We start from the raw sequence: 17,050 nt of genomic DNA, 5'->3' as shown, positions 1-17,050 counted from the left end.
AAGTTAGTAGCATTACATTTCATTTGGATTGCATCTAAAAGGGCTGAAAATAAAATTCTTAAAGAAATTAGAGACAGTGTTTTTTTAAATGTTAATTGGAAGAACTTTCAGTTAACAATAAATTTTATTTTGACATTGCCCTGTCAAGGAAAAAACTGTATCCATATTTAAGTGACTGAAAACTATAATGTGAATTGTTGTTTTCACTGTTAGATTTAAGTTAACATAGATGAAGTATGGAAAATTATGAGGAATTGTTTGTTCTAATTGTATACCATAATTACTACAGTTCACATGGATTAAGAAAATCTCCCAAGTTGGAAAAATGCTTTTCAGGAGAAAAATTACAACAGTAAATTTATTTTATAAATTATATAGTTATTTCCTTTTAGAAGCCACATGATGTTATTTGAAAGTGTAACTGACTAAGGAAACTATTTTTTAAAAAGTTGTTTAAGTAATTTCCTAGAATATGGTTCTCAAAAGAATTGCCAAGGGAACTTTTAAAAAATGCATACTTGGGGTCCCCACTATCAGAAATCTAGTTTTTTAGGTCCAAGGAATATGCAGGTTTAAGGAGAACCCCAGATATTTCCAATGCAGGTGGATGGGATAGAGAACATACTTTAAGACATGTGAAGTACAAGATTTGGAAAGACATAAAATTAATGGTTAGATGAATTAAAATAAGTTGTTTAGTTTATTGTTTGTGAAGGTCTGGAAATTTTTGTTATTAAGGTGCTGATCATACTGGTATTTTAAGGAAAATAAGCTGGTTTCTAGTCTTTCCAGTCCTGTGCTAAGTGGTAGATTAAATTACACATGTACTCTATAGTGGGGAAATGAAGACAGTCAGACTGTTTTTATTTTTTAAAAATGAAACAAAAGAAAACAACAACAACAAACCCTCCTTGATGTCATTAACATCCTATGTGCTAAGCCTGCAGCCAGCCCAGGAAGGACTTCCTCATAATCTGGAGCTGTCCTAGTAGACAGCTGTGCAAAATAACTCAAGAGTTAGGAGTAAGTCCTGCCTTGATTGGACTAAATAATACTGAAAATACCGCTTCTCAGGAAAAGGTAAATTAGAATGTTAAGGTTTATCATTTGTATAGATGTGTTTCTTTCTTGACGAGAAGAGTTGTGTAAGAAGATTGCTAGATGACTTATTTTGGCATTTTCCCTTAGACAGGAGGCCTCAAAAATGAAGGGACCGTTGCTTCCTGGAATGTTACAAATTCTCTATACTCCATAGTAATGATAAAATGAAGAAGTTGTATTTGTCACTAGGTAGGCTAGCTTTGATGACCACGAGTGACAAATGCATCATTTTATATGTGCAAGGAGCAACACAACTCCTAACAGTCAGCTAGGGCCAGAAGTCAGGAAGCTTGATTGAGAATGTGGTAATCACCTTCGTCTGGTTTTATAGCACAGAGTCAGATTCTGTCCAAGGAAAGGATTCTTATCCATTACCAGTCTTGGGCACCTTCCTTTCTAGGTCATAATATTCCCTTCCAGAGACTTGGTCAGGAAACTTAAAGATCCTTAAGTCTTGGCAATAGGAATTAGAAGGGTATAGCCAACAACCCAAGAGCTGGGTACTGACATAGGAGTCTTTGGAGTAGTAAAAGTGGACATATCATCTAATGTTTACAATTACTAATAAGCTTAATTAAGAATCCCTGCTACAGATTTTTACTGGACCCAAGTCTTAAGTTTCTTAGTAGTAGAGAGGCAAACAGCAGAATTAGGATGGGAAAGAAGAAGCAAGTCTCAATCTTTCAAAACAAGAATAATCTATGTAGTTGAGAATGGACTGTGCTCTTAACTGCAAGCACATTTGTGATCATTTTCTTATATAAAAGCTGCTGTACCCTAATAAACTGATTGTGTGTGTGTACATGTGTGTGTGTTTAGAAGCCCTCTGATGTTGTCAACCCTTTGGATCTGCGTGTGAACATCAGTCTGGAAAACCCTGGCACTAGTCCTGCCCTTGAAGCCTATTCTGAGACTGCCAAAATCTTCAGCGTAAGTGCAGCTTGCCTTTCCTGAACTTAATCTGGCTAACAAAGCTTCATAGTAACAGAGAATACTTAGGACATAGTTTTTAAATTCTTAATTTTATAAACAAAATACAATTACATGTGTCAAATTCACTAGTGTTTTAAATTCTGTGAAGACAGAGATTTTTGTGTTTCTTGCTCGTGGTTCTATTTCCAGCCCTTACAGGAAAGCCTGGTATTCAATAAATATTTATTGAAGAAATAAATAAAAATTAAGTAAACACCTGTGCTATTTAAAAAATAAAATATCACCAGTGTCTAGGAAGCACTTTCTATTGCTGCCCCTATCATATCCAATTTGGTCTGGCTTCCCCAGGGAAAACATTATCATGAATTTTAGGTTTTTCAGTGCTTTTTAAATTGATTTTGCTAAACGTGTATATTTTCCTGAAACATTGCTTAGTTTTGCACTTATGTAAATGGAACAGTATTGTATGTATTCTTCTGCAATTTGCCTTTTTAGCCAAAAAGCATATAGATGAATCTTTTTTCCTTTTTTGTAGATTCCTTTTCATAAAGACTGTGGTGATGATGGACTGTGCATCTCTGATCTAGTCCTGGATGTCCAACAGCTACCAGATGTGCGGTAAGGTTTACTTTAAAGCTCTGTGTAAAATGTAGAAATAAAAGATACATTGGATGACTTATGTAAATGAATGTTTATGGAGGTTTTTGCTGCAAAAGAAATAGTCATAATTAGTTAAGACCTTTAAAAATAATTTGTTTCTACTATTCACGTCAGAGTAAAAACAATAAGAAATATCAAATTATCTGTATTTAAATGATTCCTTTCCCTCATAATACAAGGAAGAAAATCTAATAGCATTTACTTATTTATTGTCAGTATCATTTTAATACAAAGATGGTTTATTATTAAGCAATTTTCTCAGTATTTCAAATAAATCTAAAGAGTTTACTTTTTAAAGAAGTGAAGTGCTTGCATACTGAATTTTTTAAAAATCTTAATGGCTTTCGTTTTCTACTTTTTTACTTTTAACAGAGAACAACCCTTTATTGTCAGCAACCAAAACAAAAGGCTAACATTTTCAGTAACACTGAAGAACAAAAGGGAGAGTGCATACAACTCTGGAGTTGTTGTTGATTTTTCAGAAAACTTATTTTTTGCGTCATTCTCCATGCCGGTATGTGATGACCCCTGCATTCCCAATGTTATTTCCTCCCTATTATCAGTCACTGTCTTCTTCAAGCCCTTTGTGTTATCTGAAGAGTCACGTGAACCCTCTGCCTGCTGCATCCTAACTTAGTGGCTTCCGACTGGTTAAACCGCATGAGGACATAGTTTGGCTCTGTATCTAGACCAGTTGTACTTCACAGCTCGGGTCAGTTTTTCCTTTACCCTGAGGCTTGGCAGCAGTGGCCAGACACTCCCATAACTCTTCTAGAGCCATCAGGGTGATGAGGCTGCTGTGCTCCGCACAGATGTGATGCACTTGCTCTAAGACATTCGAGTCCTGAAGCTTAGCTGAGCTTTGCAACCACAGGTCTTGTTGCTGCCAAGATGCTGCATTCCAGCAAAGCCAGTTACTCATGTTGACTTGATCACTATACCAGGGACACACTTGACCATGAGTGCCCCCTGGCCTCTTCTCTACCACCAAGCGAAGAAGAAACAAAAGGATTATTAAGCTATGATTTTATTTAGTTTAATGTTAATGTGAACTTAATAGATTTAGAATTCCAAACCCATCCTGACCTTGGTGTTTAAATGTCCCATGCCAAATGGCAACTACTTAAAGAGGGAAAAAACAACTTGAAGAAAACTAAAAGACATTCTTTAAAGTATTTAAAACATCAACATCAACATATGGTTTTGTCTTCTTCTATTGAAAATACAAATTTTAAATAGATTGAGACAAAATTAATCGTAAAGCATTTATGAATATTGGATTAAAGCTATTTGCATTTCTGAAATATAAAAACTATGAATTCCTTCTGGGAAAAAATAGTTCCAATATTTAATCTCTTCTTTGGTTTGTCGGTTGTCCTGGTTATCTTTAGCTTTAGCTGTAAAAAATATTAAACAAGGAGGGGACTCAAAAAATCCCAGAATTTATTAAAAATTTGTGTATTCTTACATGTTTAAACTTCAGTCACCTTCAAAGTACACCATTTGATACACCTATTGAGATGCTTTTTCCATGGCTCAAAACAAAACCATTTTTGAACTTATCAGTTTTGATGCCTTTTAGTGCTCCTGCTGTTTTTTGTTTCACCTCTCCCATATCAGCAAAACATTTCGAGAACTTTTTTCATCCAGGGAAATAAACAATCAAAAAAAAAAAGTTTGCTGGGGTGAGATTGGGTGAACAAGGAGGGTGTGGCACAGGGGTCATACTGTTTTTGGTGAAAAATCGCTGAATACTCAACCTGGTATGGGAAGTTGCATTGTCATGGTGTGTTGTCATGGCAGAAGTCACCTGTTTGCCACAACTTGGGATGTTTCTTCTGCAAAATCATGACCTTCTCAAAACTTCCAGATAAAAACTTTGATTGATTGCTTGATCCAGAGGAACAAATTCTGAGTATACTACAAGGAATACTGCCCTCCAAAAGATAATTCCTGTTTTCAGGGGTCTCCCCTCGTATTAACCACCTGGACAGTAGAAGACTTCAAGTGTGGACAGAAAATAAACTATTTCAGTGTGAACTATCCTCACAGCTAAAATGTCCCTATACCTCTTTTACCATGTGTGTATACATACATACACACACACACGTTATACGCTAACCAATCACTGTTGTCTCTTTGGTCTTGTTCAGGTTGATGGGACAGAAGTAACATGCCAGGTGGCTTCATCTCAGAAGTCTGTTACCTGTGACGTAGGCTACCCTGCTTTAAAGAGGGAACAACAGGTACAACTTGCATTTCATCCTCAAATCCTTACACTCCCCTCCTCAGCATGTGCGTTCATTTACCATCATAACATCTTCTTTATTAGGTATCAACATTTATAGACATTACAAAATAATTGGCTTCATACTTAGAGGAAGTTTTTATATCTAAAGCTTTCTTTAAAAATTTTTTAATATCTTAATTATTAATAAAAGCAGAATTTCTCACATGCAATTCATTCCAAAACATATACACAATATGGAAAGTTATTTTTGTCTGAATATGTTGACCAATATCGATCAAAGTGTTATACAGAGTCATAGAGATCATTCGTTAATCTCTGATAACAAATTTTACATAAGCACAAAGCTTTCAAATTCAGGTGCTTGGATTTCAAAGTACAGGTGCCTAGATAACACATATGTCTACATACATTAAGCTTTCCTAATTCCAGAGTGAGGCATGGTAAAGCAAGGTGGACAAGTAAAGATATCCTACAAATTTGAAATGTTAAGGTATATAAATTCCAATCAAATTGGAGTTTACTTTTATGGTAAACGTCTTTTTTCTTATTGTCCCCTGAGTATGAAGCATCATAGATTGATGAATTTTCATTTTATACATAGGTGACTTTTACGATTAACTTTGACTTCAATCTTCAAAATCTTCAGAATCAGGCTACTCTTCGTTTCCAAGCCTTAAGGTAAAAACATAATGAAGACTGATGATGAATGCTTTTATAATATTTCTCTTTAAGTAATTTCTTCATCTTGGGTTCATTCAATAGTGAAAGCCAAGAAGAAAACAAGGCAGATAATTTGGTCAACCTCAAAATTCCTCTTCTGTATGATGCCGAAATTCACTTAACAAGGTAGGTGAAGCAGTGTATAGCCTGTCACCAGTGATACCACTCTGGTTTGGAACAAAACTAGCTCATGGTTGAAGAAGTCCTCTATAGGCTCATTATTAACTGGAGAATTTGAATGAAAATATCTTCCCCTTGTCAACTGAAAGAGAAGTCCGCAGACAGATTGTTCCCTAGGAAAACCTTGAGTGGTTCTTTAGGTTGTTTTTAAGTGAGGGCAGCCCAGGAAGACAGAGGATAACTCTTTTGCCACATGCAGCAGGCACACTCCTCTGCACGTCCTCACAGGAGCTGCAAAGCATCCCAAGATGTTGAAACAGAATTCTCAAGGGTCCTGAGAGTTGTCAACACTTTCTTGTCACTGCTTTACTCTCAAGCAGTATCCCCACTGTTGTACCTTGAAGCCTCAAGCACAATGCTCTGCCCTAGGTAGGTCCCCAACAAATACCGAATCTAGGCACAGATTTAATAGTCAGATATTGAAACTAGATCAAGTCTAGTTTTGGGGTGGAAATTTCTGACATAACAGAAATTTCTTCCAACCTGGAGGAAATGAGGAATTTTCCAAAGGAGGTCATCCATAAAATGCTTTATTCCCTCTTTTAGCCCTCCCAAAGCAAGTGAACCCAAGGGCAGTGGGCAAGATGTTACTGGTTGACACCAACTATCCTGAATTGTTCAGAGGGAAAGGTGTCTTGGGAAGGGGATTACAAATAAATCCCACAGGTGGTAGAAGGTTGATGTCACTGTAATGTACACTTAGAAGAAAGATAAGTTTATGGCACAGACACACTGGATCACAGCCACGCAGGTGTGCATGCTGTAGGTGAGGCCTACCTCCAAGTCTGGGAACTAGACTTCTCTACCTCCTAGCACAGATCAGTGACCCCTAAAAAACCCACTGCAATGTTTTCCAAAGTTCAGTGACAGCAGGTTTTTCTAACATCCACCACATCACCCCAGCCCCCAAAAGCGTGGAATTTGTAGATCATCCAATAGATCACTGAACAAAAACAAAAAGGAAAATATATCATCATGTCTAGAGCTTGAGACACATGAGCAAAGATGAAAAGAATGCTTCTGTAGTAAGTGAGTTGCAAACAGCCCCAGTAGAAGCAAAATACAGTCCAAGTTATCCCTTTCTGAAAAATTCATCAGTAACTGCAGATTTCAAATGACCCTCACATGTAATTGAATGCAACCAAGGAGATTGATATTGCCACATTTCCTGAATTTTTTTCTTTTTACTTATATTGATTCTTTCTTTACTTAAACACTTTTTGTCAATACTTTTTATCATACCACTCTCCTACCATGGCCTATTTTTTCAGATATTTTAACATGAAATAAATGTAAGATTAAAGTGGGACTTCACTTTTACTACTTAACCTCTTAGGTATATACATATTTGTGGGATGGATAATTTGAATTCTAATATAGTCTAATGTTCATTAAAATGTATCATCTAGTCAAAAAATTAACAAAGAGAATTATAAAGAACAAAAATTAAAATGGCTCTTACTCCTACTACCTAGAAAATCCAAACATTACAGAAAGACACACAAAGAGAAGTAAGATCATTCCTTCCCACCTTCCCTGTTGCCACTCCCCATAGGAAACTATCAAGACTGTTTTCAGAATACCTTCCAGAAGTGGGGTTTGCTTTCCTACCAGGGTATATGCATGTAATACATACATGTGCACACAAACATTTACCAAAAAGAAACGATAAAACACTCTTCTGTACCTTTCTTTTTACATAATCTTAGAGAAGTTTTCCCACCAAAACATACAGCTCTAACATTGTAATCCTTGCTGGATCATAATTTATGTAACCCATCTAATTTTAATGATGATATTTGGTTATTTTGCATTTTTATTTTGTGTAATCCTTATAAAGCAATACTACCAAAATTTCTTAACATCTTTGTAAACTTTTGAGAAAAAATAACAACCTATCTAATTATTGAGTGTATCCCTTAGCAGTAACTTTGAAACTGTGTAATTGTGTCATTATATTGTGCAAATACAATGAGTGAAACAGTAATAATAGTGTTATTTAAAAACAGGATCCTCCTGAGTATAGCTGATTGCTGTTGTAAATATGTTGATCAACATTTAAGTAACTTAGGAACATTTAAATAGCAAATGGGAAAGTGTCCGATCTTTTTAAAATGCAAAAGCAGGCCAGGCTCGGTGGCTCAACCTGTAATCCCACGCTTTGGGAGGCCGAGGTGAGTGAACTGCCTGAGCCCGCGGGTTCGAGACCTGCCTGGGCAACTTGGCAAGACCTCATCTCTACAATAAATAAAAAAATTAGCTGGGCGTGGTAGCACGCGCCTGTAACTCCGGCTACTCAGAAGGCTGAGGTGGAAGGATCGCCGGAGCCCAGCAGGTCGAGGCTGCGGTGGCCGGGAGTGGCCACTGCATCCAGTCTGGTTGACAGAGTGAGACTCCAACTCAAAAAAATAAATAAATAAATAATAAAATAAAATGCAAAAGCAGAACATATTAATTTAGAAATTGGCCCCATTTAGGAGTTCACACAAAGATCTTCTGGAAGGCAAAGGAAATAATTCATGTACACACAGCCAGACTTTCTATTTCAAGTCGAGGTTTTCCCATTTTCCACGTAAGGCTGACAAATCACTGTTTCCTCTTATATATATAACCTTGACATATACCACATCTATTCCAGTCTCCCTATGACATATTTTCCTTTTGAGAATTTGGGGAAAACATTTAAGGCAAAAAAGAGAGAAAGGCAAAGTTTCAGTAAAGAAACCAAAAAATTCTATCTGGGAAAATGTTCAACCCAATGTTTTTAAGAAATGGAATCAACATTCTGTAATTAAGATAAATTATTCAGTGGGAATAGAGAGGATATGCATGGTGCTTCTCAGGCCCCTCTCCTCAATATCCACTCCTCAACTCCCACCCCAGAATTCCACCTCAGAGCCCCAGAAATGTGAGGACAAGGGATATCTCATTCTTGTCTGAGTGGTCCGTTAGGGGTTCCTCTGTCCTAGTCATCACTTTACTTGCAGACCTTAATTGGCAATCCCAAGCAAGAAAAGTTCAAGATCAGTTCAGTGCCTATAAATCTAGTCTAATAAAGGCTCCAGGTCTTCCATCCTTAAGGTGATTTTTACACTAGTGATGGAAGCAGATTTGACCAACCCCAAATCAGACCCAAACCATTTGAGTTGGTTTGGAACTAGAGGAGGACAGGAAGAAGGAATAACAAAGAAAATATGTGCCCTATTTCACAGGCATCCATTGATAAGTACTAAAGGAACTAATACCCAATTATCTTATCATTGTATTTTGGCCATAACAAGTGGCTTATAAAAACCCCAGCTTACAAATCCGTTTATCCAACCAACAAAGACTGAGTGTCCACTATATTAACATACCAATAAATATATCAGTAATCTTGACAAGAGTTCTACTATCAGCTCTAAATAATACTTTTGTGCTTATTTTAGAAACTCGATAACTGGTATACAGAATGCACAGACTCTTAGTGAAAGTCCATGAAGGGGTACAGGAAGGAGTTTATGTTAGTCTTAGAAACATACTTTAAGCCATAAGCCCATAACAAGCATTTGTTTTTATTTAGTGCTTTTGTAACTAAAAGTAAACTTTTGATTGTATCTAAGCTATAAAAGACAATCCAGAAAAAGAACTTTAATAAAAGAAATAAATGTTTTCTGAGAATAACAACAAAACTAAAATATTTGAATTTACAAACATCGTCCAACAGATCCACCAACATAAATTTTTATGAAGTCTCCTCGGATGAGAACGTTCCTTCTGTCGTGCACAATTTTGAAGATATTGGTCCAAAATTCATCTTTTCCCTTAAGGTCAGTAAGCCTGTCATAAGGATGGTAAATCCAGGAGAAGTGGGGAAGGAAAAAAAATGAGTCTGGGAAGAGATGAAGATGAAAAGAAGTTGAAATACATCAGTGGTTCTCAAATTTGATCATGCATTAAAATCACCTGGAGGAATTGTTAAAACACAGATTTCTAAACCTCATCCCCCAAACTTCTGATTAACTAGGTCTGGGGTGGGCCTAAAAATTTGCATTTCTAATAAGTTCTTAGATGATGCTTATGCTGCTGAGCCAGGCACCATACTTTAAGAACTACTAGGATAGATCATAGATAAGTAAACAACTGGGCTTTGTGCCTCTTATGTGTCCTGAGTAAGGGAAAATTGATACTTTGAAGGCAAATATTCAACATTAATTAACAGAGCATTACTATAATGGTATTGCTGAGGGTAAAAGTCTTTGGAATAGAATCATTATGCCAATATGTCCTCAGAGATCACTTCTGTTTGTGAAGTTTACCATTTATATACAAATTTGTACAGTCATATTAGGTTGTATCTAAAAATATTTTAAATCAAATCCTATTAGCTATTAGTAGACAATTATTAATCTAAAGATTATCATCAGTTAAAGAGACATTATTTGTAAAAGCATGACTATTTTGTAATATAATAACAGAAACTTTGAAAAGTAAAAAAATTCACCTACCACCCTAAGTCATGCTATTTTATTTTTGTTCATTTCTCACTTGTTCATTACATGGCTGCAACCCTGCAATTCTGTGATTTAAAAAAATCTTTAAAGAATCTTTGTGATTCAGCTATCAGAGTTTATAAAATGTGAATGGTATTTGGCAACTATATTTTTTAGTGACATCTAATCAATTCATAGTAGTAAAATAATATTCATAGAAAATGTAATAAGTATCAGCCATTGTATCAAGTGCTTTACATATGTGACCCCATTTAATTCCCAGATCAGTGAGGATGATGGTACCATGCTGATTCCTAGGGATGTTATTTAAAATGTTTAACAACCAGTAGGGCATGAGCCCTGGCTATTAGAACATAAACCCCACCAGTGAGAACAGTTGTTGTACCAGTGCCCTGTACCAGCAATGCCTGCTGAATTTCTGCTGATGTTTATTTTACAAATAAGAAAACTGAACCCAGAGAGGTCAAGTTCCTTGTCCCAAGCCACGCTGCTAATCAGCACTGAGTGGTATCCCACACCCGAGTAGCCCAACTCCGCAGACACTGTTTTAAACCATTTATACCACATCTTTGAAGTCACAAATTAGTTTCCCATTACAGTGGTAGGTGTTGAGTTTTTTTCTATTAAGAGGTGAGACACACAGAGAACTGAAGTGTTACTCTGAAGCAATGATGAACTTTAGAGTACTTCATCTTACCACTTTGTAGTTAGTTGCCCTTCATTCACCAAGAGGTTTTTTATCACTTTTCTTGCATCCTATACATCCTGTAGTGATGCCAGCATGTTTTAATTCTCTACATAGGTAACAACAGGAACTGTTCCAGTAAGCATGGCATCTGTAATCATCCACATCCCTCAATACACAAAAGAAAAGAACCCACTGATGTACCTGACTGGGGTGCACACAGACCAGGTAGGATAACAAAATTGCCGATAAAAATGTACACTTTCAGGATGGAGATAACCTATGAAGCTGGGATGATCCTGTCTGACATTTTATAGTTGGGAAACACAAGATAAACTCCTATGCGTTCCAGGTCCCAATTAACTAGCACTAATTTCATATTAGAAGCAGGATATTGTTACAAAAAACACATGGCTTAGTCCAGGGACTTACAGGTGGCAGAAAGTATTCCAAAAGTCCTGTTTTGGCCAGGTATAGGTCTGAGTTTGACAGGCCCTGTTAAGAGACAATACTGGAAAGGCTGAACCCAAGGTGGGAACGCAGTAGGTCTACACAGCTGCAATTAGTAGCCGGTCTTTAAGCAGCCACCTGGACTTTCTCCTGGTAATAATCAGCCTGACTGTTCATTTTAATTGCTCAGGTTGCTTTTTTTCTTTTTCTTTTTTGAGTTGGAGTCTCACTTTGTCACCCAGGCTGGAGTACAGTGGCACACTCACGGCCACCCCAGCATCTACTTGCTGGGCCCAGGAGATCTTTCTGCCTCAGTCTTCCAAGTAACTGGAACTACAGGCATGAGCTACAACACCCAACTAATTTTTTAAAATTTATTTTAGAGATGAAGTCTCACCAAGCTGCCCAGGGTGTTCCCAAACCTGTAGGCTCAGGCAATCCTCTCACCATGGCCTCCCAAAGTGCTAGGATTACAGGCTTGAGCCACCATGCCCAGCCTCAGGTTGCTTTTTAAATGAGTGAAGCTGAGCCCCACACAAGACAATGAAACCAGAATCTCTAGGTGTAAGGTTCTAACACCTGTGTTTTTCTTTAAAACATTCCCAGGTGGTTCTACCAGGCAGCCTGGAATGAGAAGCTCAGTTCTAGCCAAACCCTTGACATTGGCTCACCTCAGTCCAGCACATAGCTGGTTTTACAGTCATATTATTTCTGTAATATGCATAGGAGGTTACAGGATATCAAAATCCTAAAATGTTCCACAGAAAGGAACCCTGTTAAATAGCTCACAGTCTATTGCTATTACAAAGTTGCCTCATCACATATGAGATAGCCTACCTCATCAAGTCAAATCAGGAGGAATCAAACACTTCACATTTAACTAGCAATTATAAGAAATGTAACCAGGTCAGCACAATTGAAAGAAGCCTAACAGCCCCTCCCCTGTCCCTACATGTGACAGTAGGATTTCCTATCATGTTGAAAGGAACATCATAAATCATTTTGCCTCCTAAATTTGATTGTATGTTCCTCTTTATAGACTGGTGACATCAATCCACTGAAAATAGGACAAACATCTTCTTCTGTATCTTTCAAGAATGAAAATTTCCAGCACATAAATGAACTGGTGAGGACAGGTTAAGATGTGAAAATTTCCCTCTGTGATTCACTGTTTCATCTGGAGTTAAAGCACTTCTCCCATGAGCTGATGTCATAAAACTTTCTTATGTGGCTAATATGAATTGAGATATAGAAAATACATGCTGAAATCTAGATTATTGGAATTATTACTAATCCCATTGCTTATAAAGTACAAGTTCCAAACTTCATGACGTCAAAAGGACTCATGAAGCTACAGTGTTTATTTACTGTGCACTTTGGAAACATGACAAAGAGCTGGGAAGGATCCAGTCATGTTCTTTCAGAGGTGAAACCCCTCTTATTCCCCTTTCACATAATCACTGATGTCTTTTATTTAGCTGTGAAATATGCTGCTACCCTTCACTATTTTTCAATATTTTATTATTTCTTGCTCCCAAGCTCCGCCACCTTCTTTGGGAGAGACTAGTCTAGCCTCCAGCGTGGTGCTTGGCACATATGGTGTATTCAGATGAGTAAACATTTAGTAAGCAATAAACTCTAAACAAACCACAGTTCTCTGCTGTGAAGAATATTAAAATTCTCCTGGTTTTCCTTGATTGCAGTTGTTTGTTTTGTGAATTATGGGGAAAATGGGGATCTAAAATTGTAATTCTTTTCATGTGAGTTAATACACAAATAGATACATGTGTACTGTAACATGGGTAGATCATCCTACCTTATGGCCTTAGGCATAGACCAACATGTCATAGACTTTTTAAAAATAGACTTCATTTTTAAGAGAATTTTTAGGTTCACAGCAGAATTGAGTGAAAGGTACAGAAGTTTCCCACATACCCCTTCCCACATACCCCTAGCCTCCCCCACTAGCAAAATCCTGCACCAGAGTTATACATTTGTGACAACTGATGAAACTATACTGATATATTATTATTACCTAAAATTCAGTTACATTAGGGTTCATTCTTGGCATTGTTAAAATCTATGCTGTGGATTTTGACAAATGTATAATGATATGTATCCCCAATTATAGTATCATGCAGGGTGTTTTCGCTGCCCTAAAAATCCTCTGTGCTCCCCTACCCACAGCTCTTGGAACCACCAATCCTTTTATTGTCAACTTTTTAAAAAATCTAAGGCATCCATCCTTAGATTTTTTAACACATCTCTTATATGTTTAATAATTTAGTTGACTGTTACATTGTTGATAAACGTGACTTATTTATGGCTTTTTGTTTTCTTGGTTTTTTTAAGGCTTAGAAATAATGCAATAAACAGGCTTGATGTACTTTGTTCCACACACTTTTTATTACCTCCTGAAGACAATTTTCTATACAGGAAATTGATGGGGCAAAGGGTGTGTACTTTTTACATTTTGAGACATAGTCCCAAGTCCCTTGAAGAAGGGTTACAATTATTAATAAGTTTATGAGATTGCCTGTTTCCCTAGATCCTTCCCAGCACTAGGTTTTATCTATTTTTGTACAGTTTTAGTATTTGTTTTTAATACCCATACTAACTCACTCTCTCTCATCATTGACACCCTATAAGACCTGCAAAACTGCTTCCTGTAGAAATGTTACCTGCTGGCTGAAAGACCTTCACATGAAAGGAGAATATTTTGTTAATGTGTCTACCAGAATTTGGAATGGGACTTTTGCATCAGTAAGTATAAGCTTTACTTACTGGATTTATCAAGAGCAAGGAAGCATAAGACTTCAGTATCAAGAAGTTCTTGCCCTTTGACAAAATTAGTATTTTGGCTAATGTCAGCAATGTCCAGATAACCCAGAGCAACTGTACCCTGAAAGTCAGCATGTTTCTGTCCTTTTCCAACACTTGCCCAATCTGTCTGTGCCTCAGCCACTTGGGATGCTTGTAAAAGGGTCTGCTTCTTAGACTCCATGTGACCTACCACATCAACGAGAATGGTGTCAAGGTCACCTCTGCTGCCCTGGGGTACAATAGGCTGCCTGCTTTGTCTCCCTCCACAAGCTCTCAACGTTTCCATTTTCCCAATCTCTTCCACCATAACTAAATCAAAATGTGGATGTCTCTGACACTCTTTCCTTGAGCTCTCAGCTAATTGTTTGATTGATCTCAACCCACCCAGCAGATAAATCCAGCATAGGAATTTAGAGCTAGGTAACCAGTCTGCTCTCCTGTTTCTCCTTTTAACCTTTCTCTGATAAAAGAGCCCAGTGAGCAAATGACTTCTTAAGTTACTTCAATTCTTGTGAAAAGTTTGAAGAAGGTGCCAAAACAATGTCAGAGTTGTTTTTCCATTTGACAGTAGTGAGTCTACCCTAGTGATATTTGCTTTCAGCAGAGACTTTAGTAACCAGAATTTCAGTCTGGCATGAAAAAAATGTAAGAATAGACAGGCCTCCTTAAATCTGCTTGAGTGGCCAGCCTTTCCTTTTCTCAACATGGGCACTGATAGAGGTGGCAAAATAGAAATTAGCCTGAAACCTCCTTGGACTCACTGGATTTTTGTTTTTAAGTAAGATGGTCACAATCAGACTCTACTCCCCCACCCTTTTTTTTTATTTTTTAGCATTTCACGATCTCTCTAATAAATCCCATTCCCTGCTGTAGAATTGTGTGTAAAATTAGGAAACTGAATTCCTTCCAAACTTGTTCATGGAGTGAAAATAGAAGCAATATTCTTGGACTTAGGAGAAAAAGGAATCGTGAAAGATGAGAAAAAAATACAGAATTGGGAAAGTGAGGAGTTGGGCATTTCTTTTTGCTTGCTTGCTTTTATTTTGGTTTCTTGTTAGTTGCATTTGCTTTCAAGCTCTCAGGACAATTCCAAACCCATAAGATGTGAAGCTTGCCCTTAGTTGTACCACCTTCCCAGTTTGCTGCAGTGTGGTGTTCAGTTTTACCACTGATTCCTGGCTTCTTGGATTTGAGTAATAAATGTTTTCATAGCAGACTTTGCCAACTGGAAAAGATCACTGACTGTTGAACATCAAAATGCAATCACACCAGCTCTGTAAAACACATTTGGTTTTTCTTGAGTTTGTGTAAGGCTACATCACAAACTTTAACGATGAGAATGTTAAAGTATCTTCCCAATGGTCTTCAGAAGCAGTGGTTTTATTTCAGGGCGCAAACTTCCTAGGAAGTTTATTATGTATGTTTTTTCAACATGGTTATGGTGGTTAAACTGAGAAAACACCCTTGAGAGTTATCGTATGTCAAACCCTACACATCTTCCTCCTTCATGAAAAGGCAAATGTTTATCTTCGCCTTGTTTTCAGCTATTTTCACAGCAAAGGGGATGTTTCTCAGACCACCTAGGAGATCCAGTCTGAAATATGGATTTGACTTCCTGTATTAGAACCCCTTAATGTACTGCCTTGTATTGCCACCCTTTTTCTGAGGTAATACAAGCCAACTTAACATTTTGAGAAATTTCATCTCAAAGTGACTGCTGAGGCCTCCAAATTGACGGCAGCGTTGGCTGCCAATTGTAAGGAAAAGCCTTGATGAATGCTAGCAGATGTGTTACTTCGCTCTCTAGATGAGTGTGGTTTGTCTACCTCTATTAGTTAACCAGGCAGGATATTGTGCACCTGTGAAAAGGGCCTATTTTGGGAGTGCTGTAAGAAAAATTCTTTAAACTTTTTGATGAAAGTCTACAAGGACTATGAAACCAGCATTCACTTAACTACTATTTAAAAAAAAAAAAAAAAAACTTAAACCATTATCAATACTCTTAATGTTCCCTCAGTAATATTTAAGAGACTGGGGATCAAGGTTAACTTGTGATGGAATCATCTATCTTAAGAAAATTAAGAGTAACCAGAGGCGAGCCAGTGGAAAGGAAATAAACTGCTCAGTATTTGGAAATACATTCTCTCTTTCTGGCTCCTTGATATAGTTTAATAAATTACCTCATGGAGTATATTGAATCATGTGCCCTAGTAACCAGAAAAACTGAGTCCTATAAGCCACAGCACGTGAAAGCCACTCTGAAATCTGAGCATTACATTGTGTTTCACAGTAAGCACCAGGCCCAATCTTTGCATTATAGAGAAAACAACAATAGTGAAATATACACATCAATAATATTTCCATTGAAAAATAGATTCCTTTTCTGTAACTAAGCCAAACAATGCATGTAAGTTTATTTCATATTTGGAGGTCGCTGGTTACACAGTGTACAATATGTTTTCTTCCTATGTCCCTGTTCCAAATTTAGTATTTCCTGATAGAAACAGTTAGATTAGGAAATCTGAAATTATTACTGATGTGATGTAACATGCCAAAAGTCTCAGGGAGTCTGCTGCTGACATGCATGGTTGAGGTTCAAATGTACTTTTGAACAAAATTATTTTATGGACATGTAACCAGAAGAAAAGTTCTTTTCCCTTGTAAATGTTGACTTTCCATTTCGTTATGTAACTTATTCAGGTAAGCATATAAAAATACAAAGTTTGTAATTTTTTCTCATATCACCAACTTAAT

At 37.0% G+C, this 17,050-nt stretch overlaps 1 protein-coding gene across 1 annotated transcript in view; it reads left to right on the top strand.

Annotated features, from left to right (window-relative positions):
* Nucleotides 1-17,050, top strand: part of ITGA2 (integrin subunit alpha 2) — a 101,714-nt gene that overhangs the window by 80,982 nt on the left and 3,682 nt on the right. Inside the window, 10 exon segments of the mRNA XM_021718725.1 lie at nucleotides 1,921-2,031; nucleotides 2,570-2,652; nucleotides 3,067-3,208; nucleotides 4,848-4,940; nucleotides 5,547-5,623; nucleotides 5,708-5,791; nucleotides 9,552-9,654; nucleotides 11,141-11,271; nucleotides 12,515-12,599; nucleotides 14,123-14,236. Of these exon segments, the coding sequence (XP_021574400.1) occupies nucleotides 1,921-2,031; nucleotides 2,570-2,652; nucleotides 3,067-3,208; nucleotides 4,848-4,940; nucleotides 5,547-5,623; nucleotides 5,708-5,791; nucleotides 9,552-9,654; nucleotides 11,141-11,271; nucleotides 12,515-12,599; nucleotides 14,123-14,236 (1,023 nt within the window).

Source organism: Carlito syrichta, unplaced genomic scaffold (genome assembly GCF_000164805.1).
Source record: "Carlito syrichta isolate Samal-C Ts95f unplaced genomic scaffold, Tarsius_syrichta-2.0.1 Scaffold313372, whole genome shotgun sequence".
In the NCBI taxonomy this organism is placed as follows: Eukaryota; Metazoa; Chordata; class Mammalia; order Primates; family Tarsiidae; genus Carlito; species Carlito syrichta.
Note: the sequence above shows the minus strand (reverse complement) of the source record. Positions and strands in the feature narration are given on the sequence as shown.